At 42.2% G+C, this 24846-nt stretch overlaps 1 protein-coding gene across 1 annotated transcript in view; it reads right to left on the bottom strand.

The window, feature by feature from the left end:
* Positions 1 to 13100, bottom strand: part of LOC145401100 (glycine receptor subunit alpha-2-like) — a 41590-nt gene extending 28490 nt beyond the window's left edge. The window contains exons 1-3 of the mRNA XM_080273471.1: positions 12955 to 13100; positions 2000 to 2079; positions 1335 to 1405 (exon numbers count right to left, since the gene is read on the bottom strand). Coding sequence (XP_080129597.1) covers positions 1335 to 1405; positions 2000 to 2079; positions 12955 to 13100 — 297 coding nt within the window. The remainder of the gene's footprint in view (positions 1 to 1334; positions 1406 to 1999; positions 2080 to 12954) is intronic.
* Positions 13101 to 24846: the final 11746 nt, after the last annotated feature.

The following is a 24846-nucleotide window of genomic DNA, read 5'->3' as shown; positions in this document are numbered from 1 at the left end:
AGACCAGAAAAAAAATATCAAGTTAGGAAAGAGGAAAAGAGATAAGAGGGGAGGACAAAGGCTGAGAGAGGAGGAGGAAAGACAGAAGAGAACGAATGAGGAGGAGGGACTGACAAAAAGCATGAGAGCTGCAGAAATACGATACCATTACCATCATTTCCATTACCACTCACCAGGACGCCTTAATGCATAAAACTCTACGCGAACGTCCTGCCAGATTTCAGTTACAACACCCCCCCCCCACCCGCACCCCCCCACACACGTACGCACGCGCTCGCGCACGGACGAAAGATTGAACAAAGGAATGCAGTCGTAGGGTGGCAGAAAAAAAAAAAAGTCATCTTGTCAAATGGGCAAATGAATTTCGTTTCTGAAATTTAATTGCCATATTTTTTCCTATGAAAATGTAAAACTGTTGTAAATGACTGAAAAGGTGAAGAAATAATAGACTGGATACAGGAAAGGTATGGGGTCGCCTGGGTGGACCATCTCTCTCTCTCTCTCTCTCTCTCTCTCTCTCTCTCTCTCTCCACACACGGATACAATTACCAGCACTTACCCCTTTCCACACACATGCACACAAACACACTGTCCTCCATCCTTCCAACACACACACACACACACACACACACACACACACACACACACACACACACACACACACACACACACACACACACACACACACACACACACACACACACACACACACACACACACACACACACACACACACACCACATAACAGGTGCAACTAACCCCAGTAATTAATAACACAGTGACAAAGGCAATTAAATATTTCATCCGTGCCTCCACTCCACCAATATCCCAACTTAGCCAATATACGTAATACCCATGGCAATATCGTCACTATCCTGCCCTTTGACAAAATACTCTGTGGATTGTTGGATGTGTTGATGGTGATGGGTGTGGTGAGGAGGGCGATGGTGATGGGTGTGGTGAGGGTGGTGATGATGATGATGATGATGATAGGGAGGGTGATGCTGGTGATAGTGGTGGTGATGATGATGATAGGAAGGGTGATGCTGGTGATAGTGGTGATGATGATGATGATGATGATAATGATGGGTGATGCTGGTGATAGTAGGGATGATATTGATGCGTCTGGTGATGATGATGATATCTACATCTATATCTATCTATCTATATAATATATATATATATATATATATATATATATATATATATATATATATATATATATATATATATATATATATATATTATCTGTCGCTCTATTTATCTGTCTGTCTCACAATTTATTAATCTGTCTGTCAGGTTACTGTTTATCTATCTGTCTACCAATCTCTCACCATATCATCGACGTTAATCTCGTGAAGGCGTACGATGTGCCAGCCAACGCCGACCTGCACAGGCTGTCCATCTGGTGGTGAAGACTGGCATTAGTACCGAAACAAAGGCAACCAGTATGATGAAGTTAAAGCAGCAGCTAAAACAGCCGCGGCATTAGAGCAGAAACATTGGCAATAAATCGAGTCAATCAGAACAGCAATGGTATGAGTACGCACACAGCAACAAATAGGGAGCAGAATAACTTAGAATAGCAGTTGCTCTAGTACAGAAACAATAGCAGCTAGAATAAGGTAGTTAACATTACGTTGTCATGAGCCCTAAAACTGTGCTGCAAGGTAACCATGCATGAATATTAAAGGCTTTATGTACTGCGAACTATCCATTCAGTTTTGATCCAGTCAGTCTCAAAAATAGGGTAGTTTCCTGTTAGTTTATCAGTTTTAGCGAGGTATTCATTTTTGTGTGTGATTATACAGTCCACTGGGTTCACGTTTCACCTGAGCCTCGGCCACAACAAAAACAACAACGCTGGCCATCAGGTGATGAAAATAGTCATTACTTCACACCTACTTAAATTCCATACCTACCCCTGCTCCAGCTCCACACCTGCCACACATCTACCCAACTTCAACATCTGTTTAGTTTCCACACCTAGCCCACACACCTGCAGGTCTGGGAAGGAAGTGGTTGGTGTAATTCTCTGGTATGATGTTGTCTCCCAAGCCTGCCACGCTCCGACACAGCCTGAGGGCGAGGTGAAATAGCTTAGTTACCACGCAGAGAGAGAGAGAGAGAGAGAGAGAGAGAGAGAGAGAGAGAGAGAGAGAGTTGTAGCAGACAGAAATGAATTATAAGTAAAAGGAGAGTGAAGGGGAGAAGAGGATTGTAGGGAGGGTGCAGATGGTATCATAAATGATGTGTACAGGTAGGAGAGAGAAAGAGAGAGAGAGAGAATGTTGGAACTCGCGATCTATCTTTTCTGGCAACAGTTTACAGTTTCGAGCACTTGATGCAAACTACACATTCACTGTTTGGCTGGTAGTGTTTTGCTCTCCCGTTATATAATTTCCATGTAATTAGGCGTAAAATTGCCCTCTCTCCGTCTTGAATGCCGAGCTAAAACAAGAGCTTAACACTTGAATAAGGCGCTAGTCAGGTAGAAATGGTATAACGAGGGGATACAGAGTCATAGTATTGTCCTGCTCTGCCACTGAGCTACAGGAAATAAGCTGCAATAGGACGAATATCTCTGCCAAATCGAGGTGAATGAGGTACAGCCAAATGTAGGATGTATGTATGAATTTCTAATGAACTGGGGTCGCTAACTGGCCGACTTATAAATTTGTCTCTATTTATGTCAGAAATTGATGGCAGGATATTATTACCACCAACACAACAGTGTGAGTGGAGTAGGTTCAGCTCTCCGCCATTGTACCTGACGTAGGGTGTGGGGATGTGGTGTGGTGTTGGGAGGTTGGTGGGGTTGGGAGGGAGGTGGTGTGGGGTGAGGTTGGGAGGGAGGTGGTGTGGGATGGTGGTGGGAGGTGGTGGATCACTTCGGCTATACAATTTTTTCTCTGACTTGGCCTAAAATTGTCATCTCCCCCTCTCGAAGGCTGAGTCGTAACAATGGATTTTCATTAAAATATGATGCTAGCCACGAAAAACTGTTATGGAACGAATGCACAGCCATAGCATTGTCATTTATTCTCTCTCTGAGCTACGTGAAACAAGTTGAATAAATTTCGAATATCTGGGCCAGGTTAAGGTAAAAGAACTATAGCACTAACCACTGCTGAAAATAAAATAAAATAAAATAGTGTCTATGCAGCAGTCATAAGCCAAATACGAATATACGGCATTAGTTTCACGAAGTCGACCTCTTCTTAGCGATAATTACTACCCCATGCTGATTAAAGTCTCGTAGGGGGGGGGGTGAGTTGGGAGCAGGGCAGTGAAATGGCGGGGGACAGGGCGACTTGGAGGCGATTTGTTTGTGGCCACCCCAAACGGGATTGAGGCGTCTGGCAATAGATAGATAGATAGAGGGAAAGCAAAAAGAAAGAGCAAAATGACGCCCTCGGGTTGAACACACGGAAGCATCAAAGTAGAAATATTTAGTATGTTTTGTTGTGGTGACGGAAATTTTATCCAAGCATCAGTTCTGCGTAACTTCATTTTCAGCACTTCAATTCGATGACGTATTTTTGTAATTTATTCGGGCCACGTTAAACTTAGGAAAGGCCAGTAGTGTTGAAGGGGTTTATGAAAGGAATATCTACCTTCTCCAGTTCGAAAATGTCCCATAAACAAAAAAATGTCGTCTGAAAATAGCAAGAGTATAATATAAAAGAGTCATCATTGAGAAATTATGTACCATAAAACCATATAGCGTGTAAAAGTATGGCGATAATAATGTACAATGTTTTTGAGCTGTCGTGGTGACGGTGCATGTATCCTAGGACCACCTTTTATGTAACCCCAGCTAAGGTACATCACGCATGTTTACCCACCTCTCGTCAGACCTTCCTAAGCTGATTAAAAAAGCCTGGAAGCAGCAAGACTGGAACACAAAGGACGTACCCGAGTGGAAAGTACACAGAGGCATCGTACTAAGTGTATGTTTGTCGTGGTGACGGTCAAGAAGCATCGTAAAACCGCCTCTGTGTAACCCCAGAGCTCTTCATACATATTTACCCAGCCTTCGTACTCACACAAAAACATACTCAAGGCCACGGTAAGCTCAACAAAGTATGCCCTGTTTTTCCCACCGTGTACATAAATTTACATACATATTAATATAAAACGCACGTATTTTTGTTTTTAGCCCTCTCTGTACATGACCATTTTAAATTGTTTTTGGTACCCTCAGACGTTATGTTCAAATTACACTTCAGTTTGGTGGCGTAGTTTTCCCATTTTATTCGTGCTGTTTACAAATTATTTTAATCAGCTTAGGGAAGACTTTTCTGTCATTTCTCCTTCTCCCTGCCATTTCAGTTTCTCCTGCCCCTTCACCTATTTGCCTTTTCTCTTCCTCCTTGTCCTTTCTCCCCCCTCCCTACCCTTTTATTCTTCTCTCTACCCTTTATTCAGCGTAAGGAAGGCCTCTTGTAGTGAAGGGGTTAGTGATTGCTGTATCCAACCCCTCCAGTTGAAGAAAGTCTCCTAGCAAAAAAAAAAAAAAAAAAATGGAGAGTAGAGGGGTTCAGGGAGACATTTCGAAATAGAGAGAGAGAGAGAGGGGGGGGTAACTTTCATAAACCCCCTTCACAGCAAGACACATCACTTAAGCTGAAAAAAATCGTCTGGTGGAAGTCTAATGAAAAGGACAACAACGCCATGGGACTGAAGAAAGTAAGGGCATTCTCAGTATAGTCGTAGTTCAGAATTTCGCCGCCAGAGTGTTGTTCTTCATTCCTTTATAATTAGGATCTATTTTTTTTTTTTTTATGCTTTCGAACGGTGTTATTCAGGTAATGGGAGACAGCCACTCTCTCTCTCTCTCTCTCTCTCTCTCTCACACACACACACACACACACACACACACACACACACACACACACACACACACACACACACACACACACACATAACCTGACGTCGTTTTGGCCATAAGGAAAGTGCGTAACGTTGTATAGTTCATCATTTTATCGCTCGGGTACATTTCCTTACCCCTTCATTATGGGCACGTACCATATACTTAATTCTTCATGGTTTCTGACGATAGTATATTCAGTCTTGGAGAGGTTTACCCACTTAACATAAAGGCTGCCATAAGAAAGCTGAAATGGCAAATAATAACAGTAGTAGTGGCATCCGGTCATAAAGTGCCACACGCTTCAAGCCACCAAAACCCACAACCCAGGGGCAACGCCTTAGCCCTGATCGAAAAAAGGGGACACAGCGCAAAACAAAAAAATAATGAAATTTGCTGAAACAATATTCAAAGAATACCACATTCCAGATTAAAATCCTTTTGTTATCATTGTAGACCTAATATTAAGAGGCTTTTAGTATGACTCAAAATTTTTACGGATTTTGACCTGTGCCCTTAAGATCAAAGTCAAGGTCATCCATACTCTATAAATAATGTTCACTCATATCCTACTTCGTTTCTACCGAGTTTAGTCAAAATCGGTTAAATAAATATTTTCCGATTCAGCACTTTTCAGGCATGAGGCAGCCATTTTGGTTTTCTTCAGTATCTCAAAAAGTATTTGTTGGTTCTCGATATCAGTACCCAGATGCACTAGTATATGTTGACGAGAATGTAGAGTTCTTAACAATAACTTGATAACCTGTTTTTTTACCATGCATTAATTTTTATGAACTTCCACATCTAACAAGTATTGTTGCCCTTAAAGATGTTCTGTGCGGTCAGACAGCTCCTAAGTCATTAGCTAGGGTACATTTACTGCCTTTACTGATTCCTTCGCTGCTAGATATGGATGTCTTTATCGATATGGCGGGGTGGTAGAGCTGCCAGGTTGTACAAATGTTCCTCAGTTCCCTCCCCATCCCCCAAAAGAAAGATGGAGGACTACAGAAGAGGGGCAGCTTTAGCCTGCAGTCTACTGGGTTCGCATTCAGATGAGCCTGGGATTGCGACTACTACCACTACTACTGCTCGCTCCATGACTCTGAGTACGTATATTATAATTCATTCCTGCTGCTTCCAGACGATTTCCTTCAGCCGAGGAGAGAACTTAAAACGTACTTATAACCAAGTTAAAATGGCAAAAGAGATAGATAGATAGATAGATAGATAGAGAGAGAGAGAGAGAAGAATAGTTTTTTTTTTTTTTCAACCAAGCATTAAATATTTACGAGCATCACTCATGAAATTTACTTCATTTCGTGTTAGGGTACATTTTTTTTGCCTGTTCACTATATAGAAGAGCATACAGTATATACCACTATTAATGTTTTTGGACGATTGAATTTAGCATAGGAAAGAATTTTGGAACTGGAGAGGTTAGCTGTATCCTTCTCTAATCCTTCACTATTGGAGGTCTTCTTAAACGTTGTCATATCGTGTTTAGTAATCAGAATGAAGTAATAATAATAATAATAATAATAATAAAAATAATAATAATAATACGTCCTCGGTTTTAAAAGAGCTAAACCCTAACCTTTCCACCTAGCGCGTGAGGGAGACTGAAAGAAAAGTTATCCATATTAAACAGTGGTTCTCAGACTTTTTTTTTTTTTTAGCTTGTGACTCACCTAACTCGTAGTGTTGGTAAAGGCTCGCGACCCTCACCCTTCCCCGGATCTTACACGTACACACACACACACACACACACACACACACACACACACACACACACACACAGCAGCTTATTAACTGTCGTTGTAGAATCATGTTCCTAGCTGCACAGTAATACTACGAGCAGGTGTCACTTTTGGTCAGGCCATACGTCTGGTCACTCACTGTAGTCACCTCAGGGAGAAGCAGGCAGCACTGCAACAAGTGAGTGGATGATTGTCGCCACCACGTACCACTTGCTGATAGTGTAATACCGCTATAGTTTCAAATAAGTTAATAAAATACATTGCATTATACCTAACCTGTGTCTCTGCAATTCACCGAAATTCATCTCGCGACCCACATTTTCTCGGCCCATACGAGCAGTTTGAGTACCACTGATTTAACTTATTTTCTTCAGAGGACGTATTTTTTATTCCTTCTACAGCCTAAATGCTTTGTCTTGCATTTGGGGAGACTTTCCATAGAAGAGGGGTTTGTTGTATTTCTGTCCCCTTCACTGAAAGAGAATCACCCAGAGTGCCAGGAAATATTCTAGATTACAAGAATAAAATAAAAATGACTTGAAAATGTACATAAGATATGCTTGTGACTATAAAAGGAAGATGATAATGATGATGATGATGAAGAAGAAAAAGAAAATGAAGAAAGAAGAGGAAGAAGAAGAAAAAAAAAAACTGGGGTGAAAGGAATACTGCTTCGACCTTGTGCGTGAGGGAGCAAGATTGAAAAATTCCAAGGCATATGAGTAACTCTTTTAACAAGGGCAACTCTTTTTTTAGTTAATTTCCCCCTAACAATAGACGATTTTATTCAGCTAAGAGCGAGTAGTGAGAGCCTAAGAGTGTCCAAATTTGCAGTGAAAAATAGTGTTGTGAATAATAGATAACGTACGTGAATAATGAAAAATACAGGTGGCTTCTGACAATGCACTCTCCACTATGTCTGGCGAGGTAATGCATCGTGTTTGCAGGGATATATGAGGGTGTGGAGAGAGAGAGAGAGAGAGAGAGAGAGAGAGAGAGAGAGAGAGAGAGGGAGAGAGGGGAAGTACATGTAGGAGGGAGGTTTATGAGTTTGTGTGTGTGTGTAAAGAAGTTGAAATAGATGTGCGTGTTGAGGTAAGTGAGTGTTTGCGTTTGTGACAAGAGTTTATTTAATCGACATAATGGTTAGAAAGAAAAAAAATTACTGGAAGAACTGAGAGAGAGAGAGAGAGAGAGGAAAAACAGTTCATGAGATTGTGTCTAACCATTTCACTCTCCTCACCATAAAAGAGTTTCCTAACCTGAATTAATCGTCTGTCGGTAATAGGAATTAATCAAGAACGACATATTCTTAGTGAAGGAGTCAGTCTCTGCTACGAGGACGACTTTATATTCTGTCAACCTTCGAACGATTTTGTTAAGCCTAAGAAGGTCGTGGATGAGTGGTAGAGAGTAAAACACAAACTTTATTCAATCCCTTCACCTTCCTGACGATTTTTTCATGTCGCAACAATGACCTATGTTGTTACGCTGCCACAAACTTCAGTGTAGTCAGTGAGTCAGTGTTACAGTCACTTTCAATAACTGGTTTATTCTGTTCATGATGATTCTCTGGTATTGAAGGCGTTCTTATCCCTTCACCTTAACCTGGCCCAGATTTCGTCCCTCTGCAGTTTATTTCAAGTAGCTCAGTGGAAGGGATGAGCGGTATTACGACTGGACAGCCTTTCCATAGCATCATACAGTATACTAGTTTTTATCCAGTATCACAGCTCAGTATTTAAGACGAAGCGATGACAATTTTAGGCCAAGTAAAAGTGAGAACATAGCTGCTTCAAAAGTTCCCCTTCCCGTTTCTCCCCGTCCTGTATTTCATTTTTTCCCCCATTCCTCTCCCCCCCTTGCCTTCCTCAATCTCCCCACGTACCCACTCATCCAGCTAATGCCTCGCCTCCTACCGCAATCATCGCCCGTCTCCCTCCAGAATCATATCTTACAGCCTGCCCAACATTTAAACGACCCTAATGACCCCTGTTTTCCTTGTCATGGAAAATTTTGTAATATCCCTTTTTTGGAGACTAATTTTGCAACCTTAATATATATATATATATATATATATATATATATATATATATATATATATATATATATATATATATATATATAATTTTATCGACCAAGATATGTCAGATTGTAATGAGTCCTATTCTCATTGGCATTAGAAAGTCTCGTAACACTTCTGTCTTAGCGATTTATTTTGCTTTTTGTAAATATCCCCCATATCATATTTGTATCTTATTGCTATAGACATTAGTTCTTATCAGTGACATACCAGACGATACTCCTTCACTACTCCGTCTCCTCCTCACTGTCTGTCTCCATCTCCCTGACCTAATTCTCCTTCTCCCTGACCACCTCCCTTTACCATTTGCCGCCTTCTCCCTGTTCCCCTGCCTCCCTAACCCTTACTAAATCCCATCTCCCCCTTCCCATTCTTTTCCAGCTGTTTTCTTCCCTCTGATCACTTTCCCCCTTCCTTATTCTCTTTATCCTTTTATCTTTCACCTTTCCCTTCCTCCTCCTTCCTGCCTTTTCTCTTTCTCCCATCCCTTTTTCCTTCTCCTAACCATTTCTTTTTCTCCCTTTCCTTTCTCTTTCTCCCTATCCATACTCCTCCTCAATGTTCTTTCTCCTTCTTCCTGCCCCTTCTCTTTCTCCCTGCCCTTTCTCCTTCACCCTGCTCTTTCTCCTTCACCTTGCTGTTTCTTCCTCTCCCTGCCCTTTCCCCTTCTCCCTGCCGTTCCTCCTTCTCCCTGCCCACTCTCCTCCCCCCTATTCTTCCTCCTCCTCCCTATCGTTTCTCCTTCTCCCTGCCCTTTCTCCTTCTCCCTACCCTTTCTCCTTCTCCCTGTCCTTTCTTCTTCTCCCTGCCCTTTCTCCTTCACCTGCCTATCTCCTACTACCTGTCCTTTCTTTCTCTTTCTTCCTTCCTTTTTCATTCTCCTGTCCTTTCTTCTTCTCCCTATCATTTCTCCTCCTCCCAACCGCTTCCCCTCTCCTTCATTCTCTGTTCCCTTTCTCCTTCTCACTGCACCTCTCTCCTCCCTGGCCCTCTCTATACTCTTTCCCCAGTGTTTCTCCTTACTAGTTCCCGCCAAGTCCCTGCTTCCCACGGCAATCACTCACGTCTGTTGATTCTCCCTGCCCATTTCTCTCTTCCCCCAGCACCCTTATTCTCACTACCTCCTCCTCCATCTTCCCACCTTCAAACTCTCCTGCCTCCTCCTCCCTGTCCGTACTTCCTGCTTTTTCTCCTTACCTTTTCCATTATCTTCTTACCTTCTTTCCTCTGTTCCCTTCCCCCCGTCCCCTGCCACACGCCCCAAATGAGCAGGGACCCAGCCAAGCCCCTGCCTCCCACTGCAATCACCCCATAGTCTCCCGCGAATTTTGGCTTCACACAGCAGGGACCGTGTTTTTATTTCGTGCGTGTGCGAGGAGTTTTCCCCTAATCCTACGTAAAGGTTGAGTGGTGGTGGTGGTGGTGCTGGTGATAGTAGTAGTAGTAGTAGTAGTAATTGTTACTTGTTGATTTCATTATCGTGATGGTAGTAGTAGTTCATGCAGTGCCGTTATCTGCGTTAACCACAGCACTACGAGAGGACTTTTTAGAATCTGTTAAAATCGTCTGGAAATTCCCAGAATATGCTAAAGATATTACAGTACTGAAAGAGTTAAAGATAATGAGAAGTACAAGGGGTTTGGGGGAATACAATGCTTTGAAGCGAAAAATATATTGTTCAAGCCCTGATTAATTGTGTCCGTATGTGCATGCATCCGTACATGTGTGTGTGTGTGTGTGTGTGTGTGTGTGTGTGTGTGTGTGTGTGTGTGTGTGTGTGTGTGTGTGTGTGTGTGTGCGCGCGCGCCAGTCCCCATGTCAAGCTCATACGTACGTGTGTTCCTGCGAAATGAAAAAATATGCGAGGGAGAGAGGAAAGGGGGGACATGAATTATGTGGCGTAAATATGTGTCTGAAAGGGAGGGGGTAAGTCTGGCTGTGTGTGTGTGTGTGTGTGTGTGTGTGTGTGTGTGTGTGTGTGTGTGTGTGTGTACTACCATGTCGTTGTTATTAATAAATTTGTGTGTGCATGTACTCTTGCTGACCGTGCGTGAGGGAAGTTGTGTGTGTGTGTGTGTGTGTGTGTGTGTGTGTGTGTGTGTGTGTGTGTGTGTACTACATTGTCGTTGTTATTAATAAATTTGTGTGTGCATGTACTCTGGCTGATCGTGCGTAAGGGAAGTTGTGTGCGTGTGTGTGTGTGTGTGTGTGTGTGTGTGTGTGTGTGTGTGTGTGTGTGTGTAGTTATGTTCTTCCCGGTTTAGGAGGCTACTTAATACCTCTTCCTTGGCTATTCATTTTGCTTCTTACACTTAAGATATTCCCACATTTGTTAATTTTGCATCATAAGATTGGAAAAAAAAAATAATTACGCAAAGCAAAATATCCCCATGTATATAATTCATAAAAGATATATTTCTAGTAAAAAAAATAAATATAAATTCATATATCTCTTCTTTTTTATTAACAGAACTTTTTTTTCAACAGAGGATTATATAACTTACACGACACTGCAAATATTGTACCGTAGTTATATTAAATCTAAGCTTTTGACCTTTTCCTGTGAGATGATTCACATTAAGGTCAGAGATCAGTGTGACAGATGAGGTCAGTGTATGCTAGAGAGAGAGAGAGAGAGAGAGAGAGAGAGAGAGAGAGAGAGAGAGAAGGGGTGGAAGGGAGGGAGAGAAGGTGAAGAAAATGAGTTTGCAAGAAAAAATAAATTGAGAAGACTTGCAGTACAAAGGGTGAGAGAGAGAGAGAGAGAGAGAGAGAGAGAGAGAGAGAGAGAGAGAGAGGGGAGGGGAAGGAGAGGACTGTGGTTTATGTATTTTGCTGCGAGGGATGGCTGATCTTGTAAATATATGATACTTTTCTTTTCTTTTTTACTTGAGCGTTGAATTAAGGCAAAAAAAAAAAAAAAAAGCTTATGGTCCTTGGAGATGATTGCATGCTTCCTGACACACACACACACACACACACACACACACACACACACACACACACACACACACACACACACACACACACACACACACACACACACACACACACACACACACACACACACACACACACACACACACACACACACACACACACACACACACACACATTTTCTATGAAGTACGATGATCAACAGGTAAGCAACACGCTAGATATGGGAGATGTGTGTGTATAATTTATTACCTCACACTGGATCGTTAGGAGTCTCTCTCTCTCTCTCTCTCTCTCTCTCTCACACACACACACACACACACACACACACACACACACACACACACACACACACACACACACACACACACACACACACACACACACAAAGAGCTAGAGTTAGTAAATGGTAGAAAGCATCTCTCGACCCTTTACCCCCATCCCACTTGTTTTATTTTTAAATTGTGTATGGAGTTTGGGAATAAATCTCCCAGCATTCGCATTGCAAGCAGACACCCAAGAAGTGCTACAAAGTTTCCCTTGCCACCTAAAATACGGCGAGCAGTATCAGCACTTTCATAACATTGGGGTTCATACATCGTTTATATAAGGCGTGCTGTAAAGCTTAACAAATCCTCTCCCCATCTCTTAACTTTTTCAGGAGGGTGACGTCTTTTGAGGATTTATTTCTGCTGGTAGTAGATGATTCCATTCAGTTTAAAAGAGCCCAGTAGCACAGGACAAGTAAATGAAGTCTATAATTAACCCCTCCAGTTCGAAATACTCCCCTTTGCTGCTTAAAATCGTCAGAAAATAGCAAGGTTTAAATAAGGAAGACGCCCACGAGCTGAAAGATGAAAAGAAGTCCTTTAGCTGAAAGAATAAATGTTTTTTTGTGGGTCGAGAGGGCTCCCGAGTGACTTCCCCATCAGAGCTACTGACAATGGCGTGACCAAAGGAGACTAATACATCAAGTAAATTATTAACATCACCGCTCGTACTAGCCTACTCATTCTCGTAACGGTACACATTACCTTCATTAACCCCTTCATCCAGAGAACGTGTATTTCATTATTTTTATTGCTTTTTCCTGACGATTGTCATTAACGCGTTCAGTTCAGTTACGTATATTCCATTAAATTCCTCCTTCCTTCAGACGATTTATTTAGGTAGGTAGGTAGAGAGACAGGCAGAATGTGCAGAATAAACTGCGAAGGAAGAGTTGTTACGAAAACTTCAAAACCACTTAGAACATGACCCACAGTGACATCAGTGCATAACCATCAATATTCACTACTCACCCGAGCACCGAAGCAGCCAAGAACGCTAACGTCTTGACCTTTTCCTCCTGCGTCTTCTGGGTTTTTCTTCGTCGTAGCTTCAGTCCTTGCGTCGATTCTTCGCTCCTTTGTTTTATTTCTAGCTTACTATTTCTTTTGGTGTTCATCTTTCCCATCACTATCATCATCATCTTGCTTTTATTTTCTTTCTCTTCTTACTTCATGTATATAGGTCTCTTTATGCGCATTCTTTCTAAATTGATATTACGGTACTTTGTTTAATTTCACTCCTTTCTTTTCATCATTGTCACCATCATTTTCGTCTTTTTCTTCTTCTTGTTCTAATTCTTTTTCTTCTTCTTCAGTCTTCACGTTTCTATGTAATCTTTTTCTTCTTTTCCTCTGCGTTATGGCTTTGTTCTCAGGTTATCCTCTTACTTCCTCATCCTATTCTTCTTTTGTAACTCCTGTTGTCCTTTTAGGCTAATCGTCATTTCATTCTTCTTCCTCGTCTTCTCTTTCACTCTTCATCCCTTTCATCTTGCTTCTCTCTTACCTCTTCAGCTTCTTGAACTTCTTCCTCCTCCTCCTCTCGCTTCTCGTTCTCCTCCTCCTCTTCTTCCTATTCCTCTTTTCTCCCTCTCTGACCTCTCAAACTCCTAGAATTTAAGGGGAGACTGCATGGTAAAAGTTTATGTTGTTTTCTGAGTGCCTGAGAAAAGAAGAGAGAAAGATTATATTCATGACCACCTGAAGTGGCGTGGGGGTTTGACAGTTGAGGAAGCAGGTGTGTGGGTGCGAGATGGGTGTGGGTTGACAGATGTGGGATGAGACAGTTGTGGGGATAGAGGTGTAGGGAGAGACAGATGTGGCGATATGTAGGTGTGTGGGTGTGAGATAGTTGTCGGGTGAGGCAGGTGTGTGGTAAGACAGGTGTGGGGTGACAGGTGTGGGGCGAGACGTGTGAGGTAAGACAGGTGTGGGATGACAGGTGTGGGCCGAGACGTGAGGTAAGACAGGTATGGGGTAAGACAGGTGTGGGTAGAAGGTGTGTAATATTAAAGGTTTTGGAGAAGACAGATGTGGGATGGTTAGGTATGGTTATGCAAGGTGAGGAATTTTTGGTTTGGAGACACAGGTTTGAGCTGGGACAGACATGGGATGATATATTTGGACAGAGACGTTCATGTTGGTACAGGTATGAAGTGTGGAATATTAAACATGTGGAATATGGTGGATGGGAGACAGGTTATAGATAGGGCAGGTGTCGGATATGATAGGTGTAGAATATTATAGATGTAGAGAGAAGTTTCAAATTGGAAGGGTGTCTAGTGGACAGCTATAATTTTGGCAAGTGCGGGGTAACAGATGTGAGTTAGAACATACGTTGAGTTAGAAAAAGTTTTGATGTAGACAGGCACAGGCTTGGAGTATGACAGAAGTGGAACTGATACATTTAGGGAGAAAGTCTTAGTGTTTGATAGGTGTGTGATATATGACTGGTACATAGAGATTTTTTTTGTATACAGCAAGCGTGGGCCGGAACAGGTGTGGGTTTGGCAGGGGTGGGTTTAAGGTAAGTCAGGTCTGCACTGACAGTTGTGGGGTTGATAAATATGGGGGGAAGGTGTGGGGTTTGACATTTGTGGACTATGACAGGTGTGGGTTTGAAAGATGTGGAGACACGTGTGGGGAGGTAGATATGTTGATGTGCAGATGCAGGTGTGGGGAAGTAGGTAGGTGCAGACAGGTAAGGAGTGGCAGGTATGGACTGACAGGTGTGGAGAGGCAGGTGTGTGCGGGCTCAGGTTAGATCCACAACTAACCCGCCACGCACTCCACTTAGCGGACGTCTTCCATCACGCACTCCCTCTGTAATCAAGCACTTCACTACACACTATACCGCACCCTTTACACCTCCCACCACACCCTCTACACCTCCCACCACACCCTCTACACCTCCCACCACACCCTCTACACCTCCCACAACACCAGCCTCACCTTCAACACATCCTTTATACCTCGACCACATCCTCTACACCTCCCACCACACCTATTACATCTCCCGTCAAATCCTCCACACCTCCCACCACACCCTCTACACCATCTGACCTTCTACATGTGTCACCATCACACCCTCTACCACACTTTCCACCACACCCCTAACCGTACATCACACATTCCACCGCAGCCCCCGATCACTTTTTTTTTTTTTTTTTGTAATCACCATATTCAACCTTCTCACCGTACATTCCACCATTTCACCATCCAACACATTTTCTACCACACTTCTCACACTTTCCACCACACATACTCTCCACACTCCACCATATCTCCACCACATCCCCCACCGCACTTTACTCTTCACCACGCTTAACACCACACCCGCCTTAACTCCATGCTTTCCTTCACACCTCCCTCCACATTCTTCACCCTTCACCACACCTTCACACCTACTGCTACATCCTCCATCCTCCACCACATCCCTGACCACACTCCACCTCCACCACACCCCCTTCCACACACTCCATCTCTCCATCTCACCCTGACGCCGTCCACCACTTATGGGGGAATGTTTGTTTATTGACTTTGGCAGTTACGTAATGTTGGGTATGGTCTGATAACAGTATTGTTAGACATAGTGTGGGGAATTTTCAGATGTGGCGTATCGTGGTAATGACGCGCGCTTGTGTGCGTGCGTGCGTGTTGTGTGTGTGTGTGTGTGTGTGTGTGTGTGTGTGTGTGTGTGTGTGTGTGTGTGTGTGTGGTGGATGATGTGGGAAGTTTGGTGGAGTTTGTAAGATGTAGTGGATTTAATGGAGGATGTGACAGGTTTAATGGAGAGTGCCATGTGTGGTGTGAAGTTTGGTATGCATGGTAAACGTCGAACGAGTGAAATATTATGTGAACCGATACGACACGCAACCAGCAGTTAAAGTTCCAGGTCCCTATATTGAGTTCTGGGTAATACGCAGTCTGAGGTAAGAATATCCTGTCAAGATGTTCTGTAGGGCATTTGATAGTCACACACACACACACACACACACACACACACACACACACACACACACACACACACACACACACACACACACACACACACACACACACACACACACACACACACACACACACACACACACACACACACACACACACACACACACACACACACACACACACACACACACACACACACACACACACACACACACACACACACACACACACACACACACACACACACACACACACACACACACACACACACACACACCTCGTACACTGCTACACATCACTCTATCTACTGCCACACCTCACTACTGCACGTTTCACTGCCAAAGCACACGCTGCCACACATCACCCTACACACTGCTACACCTCACGTTACTGCACCTTACACTACCACACCACACAATGCTACTCTTCACACTGCCATGCCTAACACTGCCGCGCCTCACTCTACCTCTCTTACTGTCATAGCTCACACTACCACACGTTACAGTGTCACGCCACACACACTATCTAACCTATCTCTGCCACGCGACACACTGCCACACTTTACACATCCACACTTACAATTTACACTACATACTGCCACACCTCCTACTATCACATCTTACACTACCAACCACACAATGCCACACTTCACAATATCACACACTTGTCACACACATCCCCACCCTACTCCACCGCATACTGCCACATTTCACACTACTTACTGACATACCTTACCAACACACCACACGACATCACACACACTACCATACCACACCATATCACACCACACACACCTCTTATCGTTACACTTCACGCTACCTACTGCCACTCCTTACACTACCTTACCAAACCATACACACGGCCACACCTCACACTGCTACACCAACTACTGCCACACCTCACATATCACACTGCCACACCTTACTGCTACACCCCACACAACGTGCTATCACGTCTTACATTGCCACAGCAAATACACATCTCTCATTACTACTCCTCATCCTTACACACTACACACCTCCACACTTAACGATGTCACACCTCACTGCCACACTTGACATCATGACACACCTCACACTGCCACACCACACACTACCACGGGCCCACAAGCGAACTGTCCAAAACAAACACGACAAATTCAGTTACAACACGTAATGGAAGAGAGAGAGAGAGAGAGAGAGAGAGAGAGAGAGAGAGAGAGAGAGAGAGAGAGATTCTTGTGCGGTCATATTCAAAAGTTCGCAGACAGTCCCTTGCCAACATTTGTGTTTTGCCCTCCATATTTTTCATTCCTTCCCAAACAACGCAGAGTATCCCTGCTTCACATAAACTGTTCATGTATGACCCATGTTGCTATCATATAAAAATAGTTCTTGTACCTCCTATTACTGCTACAGCCGGCAGAAAAGTATCGGCTAAATTTTGCTCATGGCTGTAACTTCATTGAAAATTAGACAGACCTTCAGGAGAGACACGTAAATCGAAGGATATAATATTGTGAACCTCGTTCTGTACCCATTAGAAACGTACTGATCGTTTAAAAGATTCAAGAAATGGAGGAGGGAAATTTCAGACATTGTGCCGAGAGTTTGCTTAGCAGTATGTGTAAGTATCTGTAGGTAAGTATATCTAATTAGATAAGGAGTATATATATACGAGTAAGTCTTGTCCCTCTAAGGGTGCGTCTTCACTTCGCCATTTTAATCCCAACGAACCAAAGGGACGCAGTTGCTTGCGGGTGTGCAGTGAAGACGCGTGTTCGCTGTGTTTGTGTTAAGTGATGTGACTTGGAGTGGGACAGGGAGGGGTGCTTAAAGTTGGTGGATGAATATGAGAAAGAGCCAGCCTTGTGGAATACCTAGACTATGCTCTACTACAATATGGTTAGGAAGCGCTAGTGTTAGACGAGCATTTCCCAAAGTTTGGAATGTACCCAGGCCAATGCAAAGATGATAGACAGTTTGCTTGCCAACTTCAGGAGAGAAAAGAACAATGTTAAAGGTAAAATGTCATAATTATTATATGCATGTAGTGATCAGCAAGGTTAATTAATTGTCCAGTATCCTCCGGTGTCATTCACGTGAATTTTACCAAAACTTTTCAAGCAAATTTCGACCTCTTTAGTTTCGGAAATTATTCCATATTTAACCCCTTACCCGCGGGCCATCACTACCGCAAGAAGCAAGTAAATAGACTACTGAAGAGGAAAAAGGAGGAGGTAAATGATGATCTAGGAAGAAAAATGAATGTAAACTACTCTGAAAATAGGAAGTCTGCTCATGTCACAAAGAGGACATTTTTCTCACAGCAAATATCCTCCTAATCCACACTTTCCTGGTTTCTTCCCTTTCTTTTTGGTTAAACAGTGCTTAACGAAAAATGCACCGGCCGCCACAGTGAGATCCATGGTTCAGCTGATGAAATTCCTGGGAAGAAAACGAGCATACAATCACACAAAATACTCGCACACATACTTGTATGGTGTGCAACTGAGCATACACTCGTTCCGCTCGTCAGTGCGCATATTAAGCCTTTTGCATATTACCGGTACGCCATTCGACTGCATCTCCTCATTCACTTAATATTACACCATTTATAGGACACTTTTTCTCATTCCAGTTCCTCTTACGTTCCCCTACAGAATACTCTATTTATTCATAATCTTGCATCTCAAATGGCCTCAGATTTTCGTCCCTTCGCAGCTTATTTCACGTAGCATAATGTCAGAGAAGGAAAATGTTGTGGCTCTACATCCTTGGCATAACACTTTATGATTACCACCATGTTCTATTGTTATAGTCAGTCGGGATAAATAAAATCAGTTTGCATTAACTTAGCTTCACTGATCTTGTTTCCAGGCAAATGATCAGACTGGATATCACATGGCAAACAGGTACATAACAACCTAAAACATGACATACGAATGAAAGTTCTACAACCAGTCTTTGTTGAGATTTAAAAAAAAAAAGAAAATGTGGATTTTTCTTTTGTATCCCGGTGAATGGGGAAAATGATAACCGCTCTCGGGGTAATCTATCTATCTATCTATCTGTCTATCTGTATATGTATGTATGTATGTAGGCTATGTATGTATATAACAAAAACACTGAAACTAATGGAAATAATGCTTCCAAAAACTCAAGAATTTTTCTTATTAATGTGTAGAACACATTTAGACATAACCAATAATTAGAATTAAAAAAAAATAGCATACACTCTGAAAATAATGAAAATAATTCTTTCTAATGCTCATGAATGTTCTTTCTCTTTGTAGAATACATATGGACGTTACATATAAGTAGACAGAAAATAAGAATTTTAATGAAGAACTGAAATAATGCCTCCCAAAATATAATGAACCATTTTGGTGTTCAAATCACAGTATACATATTCACAGGAATTAAAAATTAGAATTACAATTGACATCATGCTATCCAAAGAATAATGCAGCATTTTTGTACCGTGTTCAAACCACATTACTGATATACTGATATATGATAATTATCAGTTATGAACAAAAGCGTTTTACCTCCGCCAAAGTTCTCAAAGAATTTCAATAAAATTTTGTTGAAGAGTGGGCCATGGGCCAAGAAAGAATTGATTAAATTTTCGGGCGGATCCGGATCTGGATTGCATTCACAGAGTGCATACCTCTGCCTATGCCATTGCAGGATACGGATCCTGTAATGGCATTGGCGGAGGTATGAGCTCTCTGAGACCTTTCTCGTCTCATATATATACCAGTAACTTACTTGTGTGGACCGATGAAAAAAAAAATCTCACATTTCTCTGATGTTTTGCTTTTTTAGGAGACGGAGATCCAAACTTAACTTCATTTTTAAAGCATTCATGAACTTCTGCTTCTTCAGAAAAATAACAGTATTTCCATGAAGTTTATCTTCAATGTGAGGGTTTGTTGGACCTCACATTTTTTTTTTTTTTTTAAATAAGAAACAGTTTTTTATTACCCCTTTGGGGTGTCTGTACCTGGGGTTTAAAAAATCACATATCTCTACTGGAGCTACCAAAACGGGCAGGTCTTGTCTCTTGGTTTGGCTCTTAAGGGCAACTGTCACTGATCACGTGAAAACAGAATGAACGCAATGCATTCAAAGCACCTGAAATGGCATAACTTAAAAAATGCCAAAAAAAAGTTGAGGGAAAAAAAATTCGCTTAATAATAAGTTCATAACCTGGCACCAAATCATTGCTGGACAAAGCTACATACACATAATATAGAGTATAGGTAGGCCCAGCAGCACATCAGAAAAACTAGGTAGTACAGTAGAGAAACGTTGGCAGGGCTGTCACTTATTGCCCCAACTTTTTTTTTTTTTTTTTTTTTTACCCCGATTGACTATAGCTTATTGCTACAACTCCATGCTGAAAGTGGAGAGATTGCAATTTTAGGTCAAGTTATACAGTAATAAAGGAATATAATATCACCTACGTTCCTCCAAATATTATCTCGTTTACACCTTACTTGAACTAATTCTGCCAAGATTACAAGAAAAGTTCCCCCCCCCCTTTTGTACGTCTCTCCTGTAATTCACCGACAACACTGTACACTTTTTAATTACAGATTTAATTACAGAACTAAAAATAACGAATGGTCCCAACACGACTGTCTGAGCACTCCAATTGTCCCTCGAGCCGTTTACTTGGGGGAAGGGGAGGGTACGTTTGGGATGATTGGTGATTATCGGACGGACATCGATAGTCAGCAGGGCATGATGAATTAGTCTGGAAGGTTGTTAAGGCAATAACAGGGGGTAATTGTATGGTGAGTTTGTCTAGGGAATTACGGGATTGATTAATACGCAAGTTTCTCTCGATCCATGGCTTGACAGCACTTATATCTGTAGTCCCCTGCAGTATTGGGCCTCCTTCATTGACAGCCAGAATTAACCCTTCCCCATGCCAGCCATGTTGGAATCGAGACGTATCAGTGTAGTGAGTTTACTCATATGAAAGTGTTATATTGACTGTAAATAGCCTACCTGTGTGTTGTGCGTCATCACCTGCATATCTCATCGGTGTAAAACTAACAAGTGGCAAACTTATACTGACATATGGAAGAACATACTAACGGTACCCATCGTAATTGCCGACCTTGTCTGAGTTTCGACCTCACCCCTGTGACATCTCAGAACGGAAGGCAAATATTGTGACACTGAGGACCAAAACTGCCATGTACAGTTCACTCAGCGGAGAGTTTAGTTTTCTTGTAGCATCTTTCCCGTAGCTCAGTGGCAGAATAAGGCATTACTACGGTTCTACAGCGTTCTCTTTGCACTTGTTCGTGACGAGCACCATATTCTATTGTTAATCTCTTGTTACAGGTTAGCACTAAAGATATGCGATGGCAATTTCACGCCTAGTCAAGGTAAACAGAGTATGGTGTTGTATATTGTCAGTAGCCATATACTGGTATTCCATTATATTTTCCTGTCATTTGAAGTGTTCTTTTTTGGCATCTCATTTAACAACTTAATCGTTATCCAGTCATTTTTGGTCTCATCAGGAGCGCAGGAGCCTGGGGCTAGGCTAATTAGTTCCAACATGTAAGGCAAAGGTAACCAGCCTCACTCCAACCAGCCCTTGGATACAATCCCTTACAGACTTAATCCTGTTGGAACACTTTAACCCATGAGACGATCAGACGTCATTTGAGTATATGGTTACCACATAATGTAGTAAATAGTTTCTTGGTATACAGGAAACCATTTGGCTTGTCAGTGTACATATAGTCACCCGAAGGCAGCATTACATCGAGTGTGTGGTTGGAGGGCTCCCCCACCCAGGGTCGGAGCTAGGATTTAAAAAAAAAAGAAAAGAAAAGAAAAGGTGAATAATGGTGGCCATGCTTAATTATCGAGTGTCCCAAAGAAAACTCTTTAGGGGGGTCCTGGGATATTCCCCAGGAAATCTGAGGTGGCCACTGGGGTGGCCAGTTATATATATTTCAGGAGTGGCCAGTGTCAACCTGCTCACCTCTCTGACAACACCATTGCCCCCACCTACCACATATCTCATTATATCTATGCCCACCTATGGTGGAGAAGAGATTAAGTGATTGATCTGTCCTTCCGTGCGTGGGTGGTTGCGTGCATGAGTGCGTGCATTCGTAACATATGTGGGCGCGATGTATCCTGATGAACCCATTGACGGATTTCCACTAAACGTTTGTCAGTGATGAAGTATAAGGAGATGATGAACTGATTAGGTCAGTTACGTCAAGGGGTCAAAGGTCAAGGTCATATGAGGTCAACTTAGCTTACGAGTATTGGGCGAGATATCTCCTAAACTCGGCGGATTTCGACCAAACTTTGGTCAGTTGCACAGTATGAAGGGACCAAGAGCTGATTAGGTCACTAAGGGCAAGGGATCAAAGGTCAGTCATATAGGGTCGACTTAGTTTATCTTCAGTCTTATTTCAGCAAACAATGAACTCTGTTCTGGAGGTTGTATGACGAGTCCGTGCGTAAGGTTTGGTGGAGGCATACCGAGCGACGATTTGCGTCGGCGGCTCGAAGTTCTCGGTGTTTTTTACTTAACACCGGTACATATTATTAACAGCTTGAGCACGTCTGTTTAGGTTGCGAAGTGTTTTGTAGTTGTACTGTGAAGGTAATTAGGTGAAAAAAGCATTTTGCACAAACGAAGCTTTACATTTTCAGGCGTTTGGTCAGGATATGTTGAGTATTAAATAAGTTACGGGGCTTACTGTCAAAAAGAAGGAGATAGAGGAAAGAGCTGTGGTAGGTGTCATGTATTTTTCCCCCTAACCTCTTCACCAAGATAAAGTCAGGAGGCACTGGTGTGTTTTGGGGTCTCAGGAAAATCATTATTCTTGCAAAAGATATTTAACTGCTTTCAGAATATTTTAGACAGTATAACTTCAGTCCACCCAGTGGCAACAAAAAATCATTTTAACTGATTAGTATGTTATGCATGAAGTCCAATGCACTGCTATCCCTTCGCGGAAACACCACAGTGGCTGGGTAAGATGGCCGCCAGCTGGGTGACAGCAAGGCTTCAATACAGGGATGCTTAGGTTTTTTTACATTCCAGTGTAGCGAAGACATAATCTCTAGCTGTAGCAGAATGCAGTTAATGCTATGTAATATATAGAATAAACTGTATCTTATTTGGTTTAGAGCTAAACCAATTCACTCCAATCGTGTTTGGAAATTGTATTTTTATAATGTATATCTCTACAGGAGAGAAAATAAATTTACAGTCAAGTACTGTAAGTTACTTTATTTCTAATATTTAAAGAGCAGTGTAAGGTGGTAGTTGATTATCCGAAAGAGAACCATCGACCCTTGACAAATTCCTCACGAAAATAAACAGAGGAGGGACGATTCAAGCTTCGGAAGTCGGAGTATATCGCTTCTGTCCACACCCAGAACTATTTAATTGCGCCTAGTAAAATTGTCTGTGAAGCTCTACGAGGAAGCAGTGGGAAGCCTTGTTATTGCTGTTTTATATATAAACATCATCCCAACTTTCAGCAAGGATGGCAGACTCGGAAAATGTTTTCAAGGTTTGGCCCTTTTGGATGTATTTTTCATTGTATATGCAAACAGCGTTCCTCAAATACGGGAAGAGACTTAAAGGATATAGTTACAGGTACTTCTCGTTTCAGTCCATGTTGATTCGGTTATTTTACGGCCGTACTAACGGTAGCCAACTCAGTACCGGTATGTAAATTTTCGCAGAAATTATTACGTTCATAGCACTCTGTCATGTTTAAGTACGTGCCGCAAATGCTCTTTTCGCGTATTAGTAAAAGGGTAGGGGAATCCTTCATCTCCTGTCTAAGTCTTTTATTGCATCTACATTAAAATGAACTAACTAAATGTAACAGGCTAACCCCACTCTAACAACATAACCCAGTTTTACTGTAGCTGTAATAAAGAATGGAGTTAAGAGCTGGACAGCCCTCCCTCCTCTCCACCCATTGTACATTCTAAGTATATTCTACTGGTAGAAAGTGTATTTGCAATTGATGTGTACCAAAGAGAAATTGATGAAAATTGAGTAAACTAAATGGTGTGCATAATAGTTTCAGTCTCTGTTGGTTGGGTGTAATTCCAAAATAATACCGTTCCGTATTTAGGGTAAATGTTTACAAAGCCTTAACTCTGAATTCCTAACATAAGTTCTTAACCAAATGGGTGCTGCCTTTCCATGTTTTTTATTGGAATGAGTGTTTCACAGGTTACGTATTATTCCTGGATTACCACAGCTACTTGGGATTTTTAAAAACTTATCTCTGAAAGCTAAGTGGGGATTTAGAATGCATAAATATTCTGATGACGTCTGCCAGTAGCCTGCCATATTTAATGTTCCTAATGCTTATTTTTATATTTGAAAGCTGGCTGTCAAATGCAAGTGAGGTTAGGTTTGATTAGGTTTGGTTTGGTTGTCAAATGCGAGTGAGGTTAGGTTTGGTTTGGTTAAGTTAGGTTTGGGTAAATCATTAAGTTTCCCATTACTTTGACATGGGATACACTGACATGGCCAGTCAGAGCGATGGTTGGTAAATGACATGGCCAGTCGGAGAGATTGTCGGTAAATGTTGTCGCGGGTGACCTGGCTGCGTCCTTAAACACCCCCGGATAGGTATATTATGTCTTTTTTCCAATCACTTCTTGCACTCACAATTGAACAGTTAACTGTGTTGCTTACATACCAATACTGTATTACCTACCTTGATAGTGGAGAAGGCTTGTGAGAAGGACCATAAGGTGTTTATGCCATTCATGGATCTGGAAAAAGCCTATGACAAAGTGGACAGAGAAGGACTGTGGAAAGTTTTACACGTATGGTGTAGAAGATAAGCTGCTAGGTGCCGTCAAGAGTTTTTATGATGATAGTGAAGCATGTGTGAGGGTTAATGGGCAT

This window comes from Coenobita brevimanus, chromosome 54 (assembly GCF_032717465.1).
Source record: "Coenobita brevimanus isolate Jiangsu-jjx chromosome 54, ASM3271746v2, whole genome shotgun sequence".
Classification (NCBI taxonomy): domain Eukaryota; kingdom Metazoa; phylum Arthropoda; class Malacostraca; order Decapoda; family Coenobitidae; genus Coenobita; species Coenobita brevimanus.
This window is presented reverse-complemented; position numbering and strand designations above follow the sequence as displayed.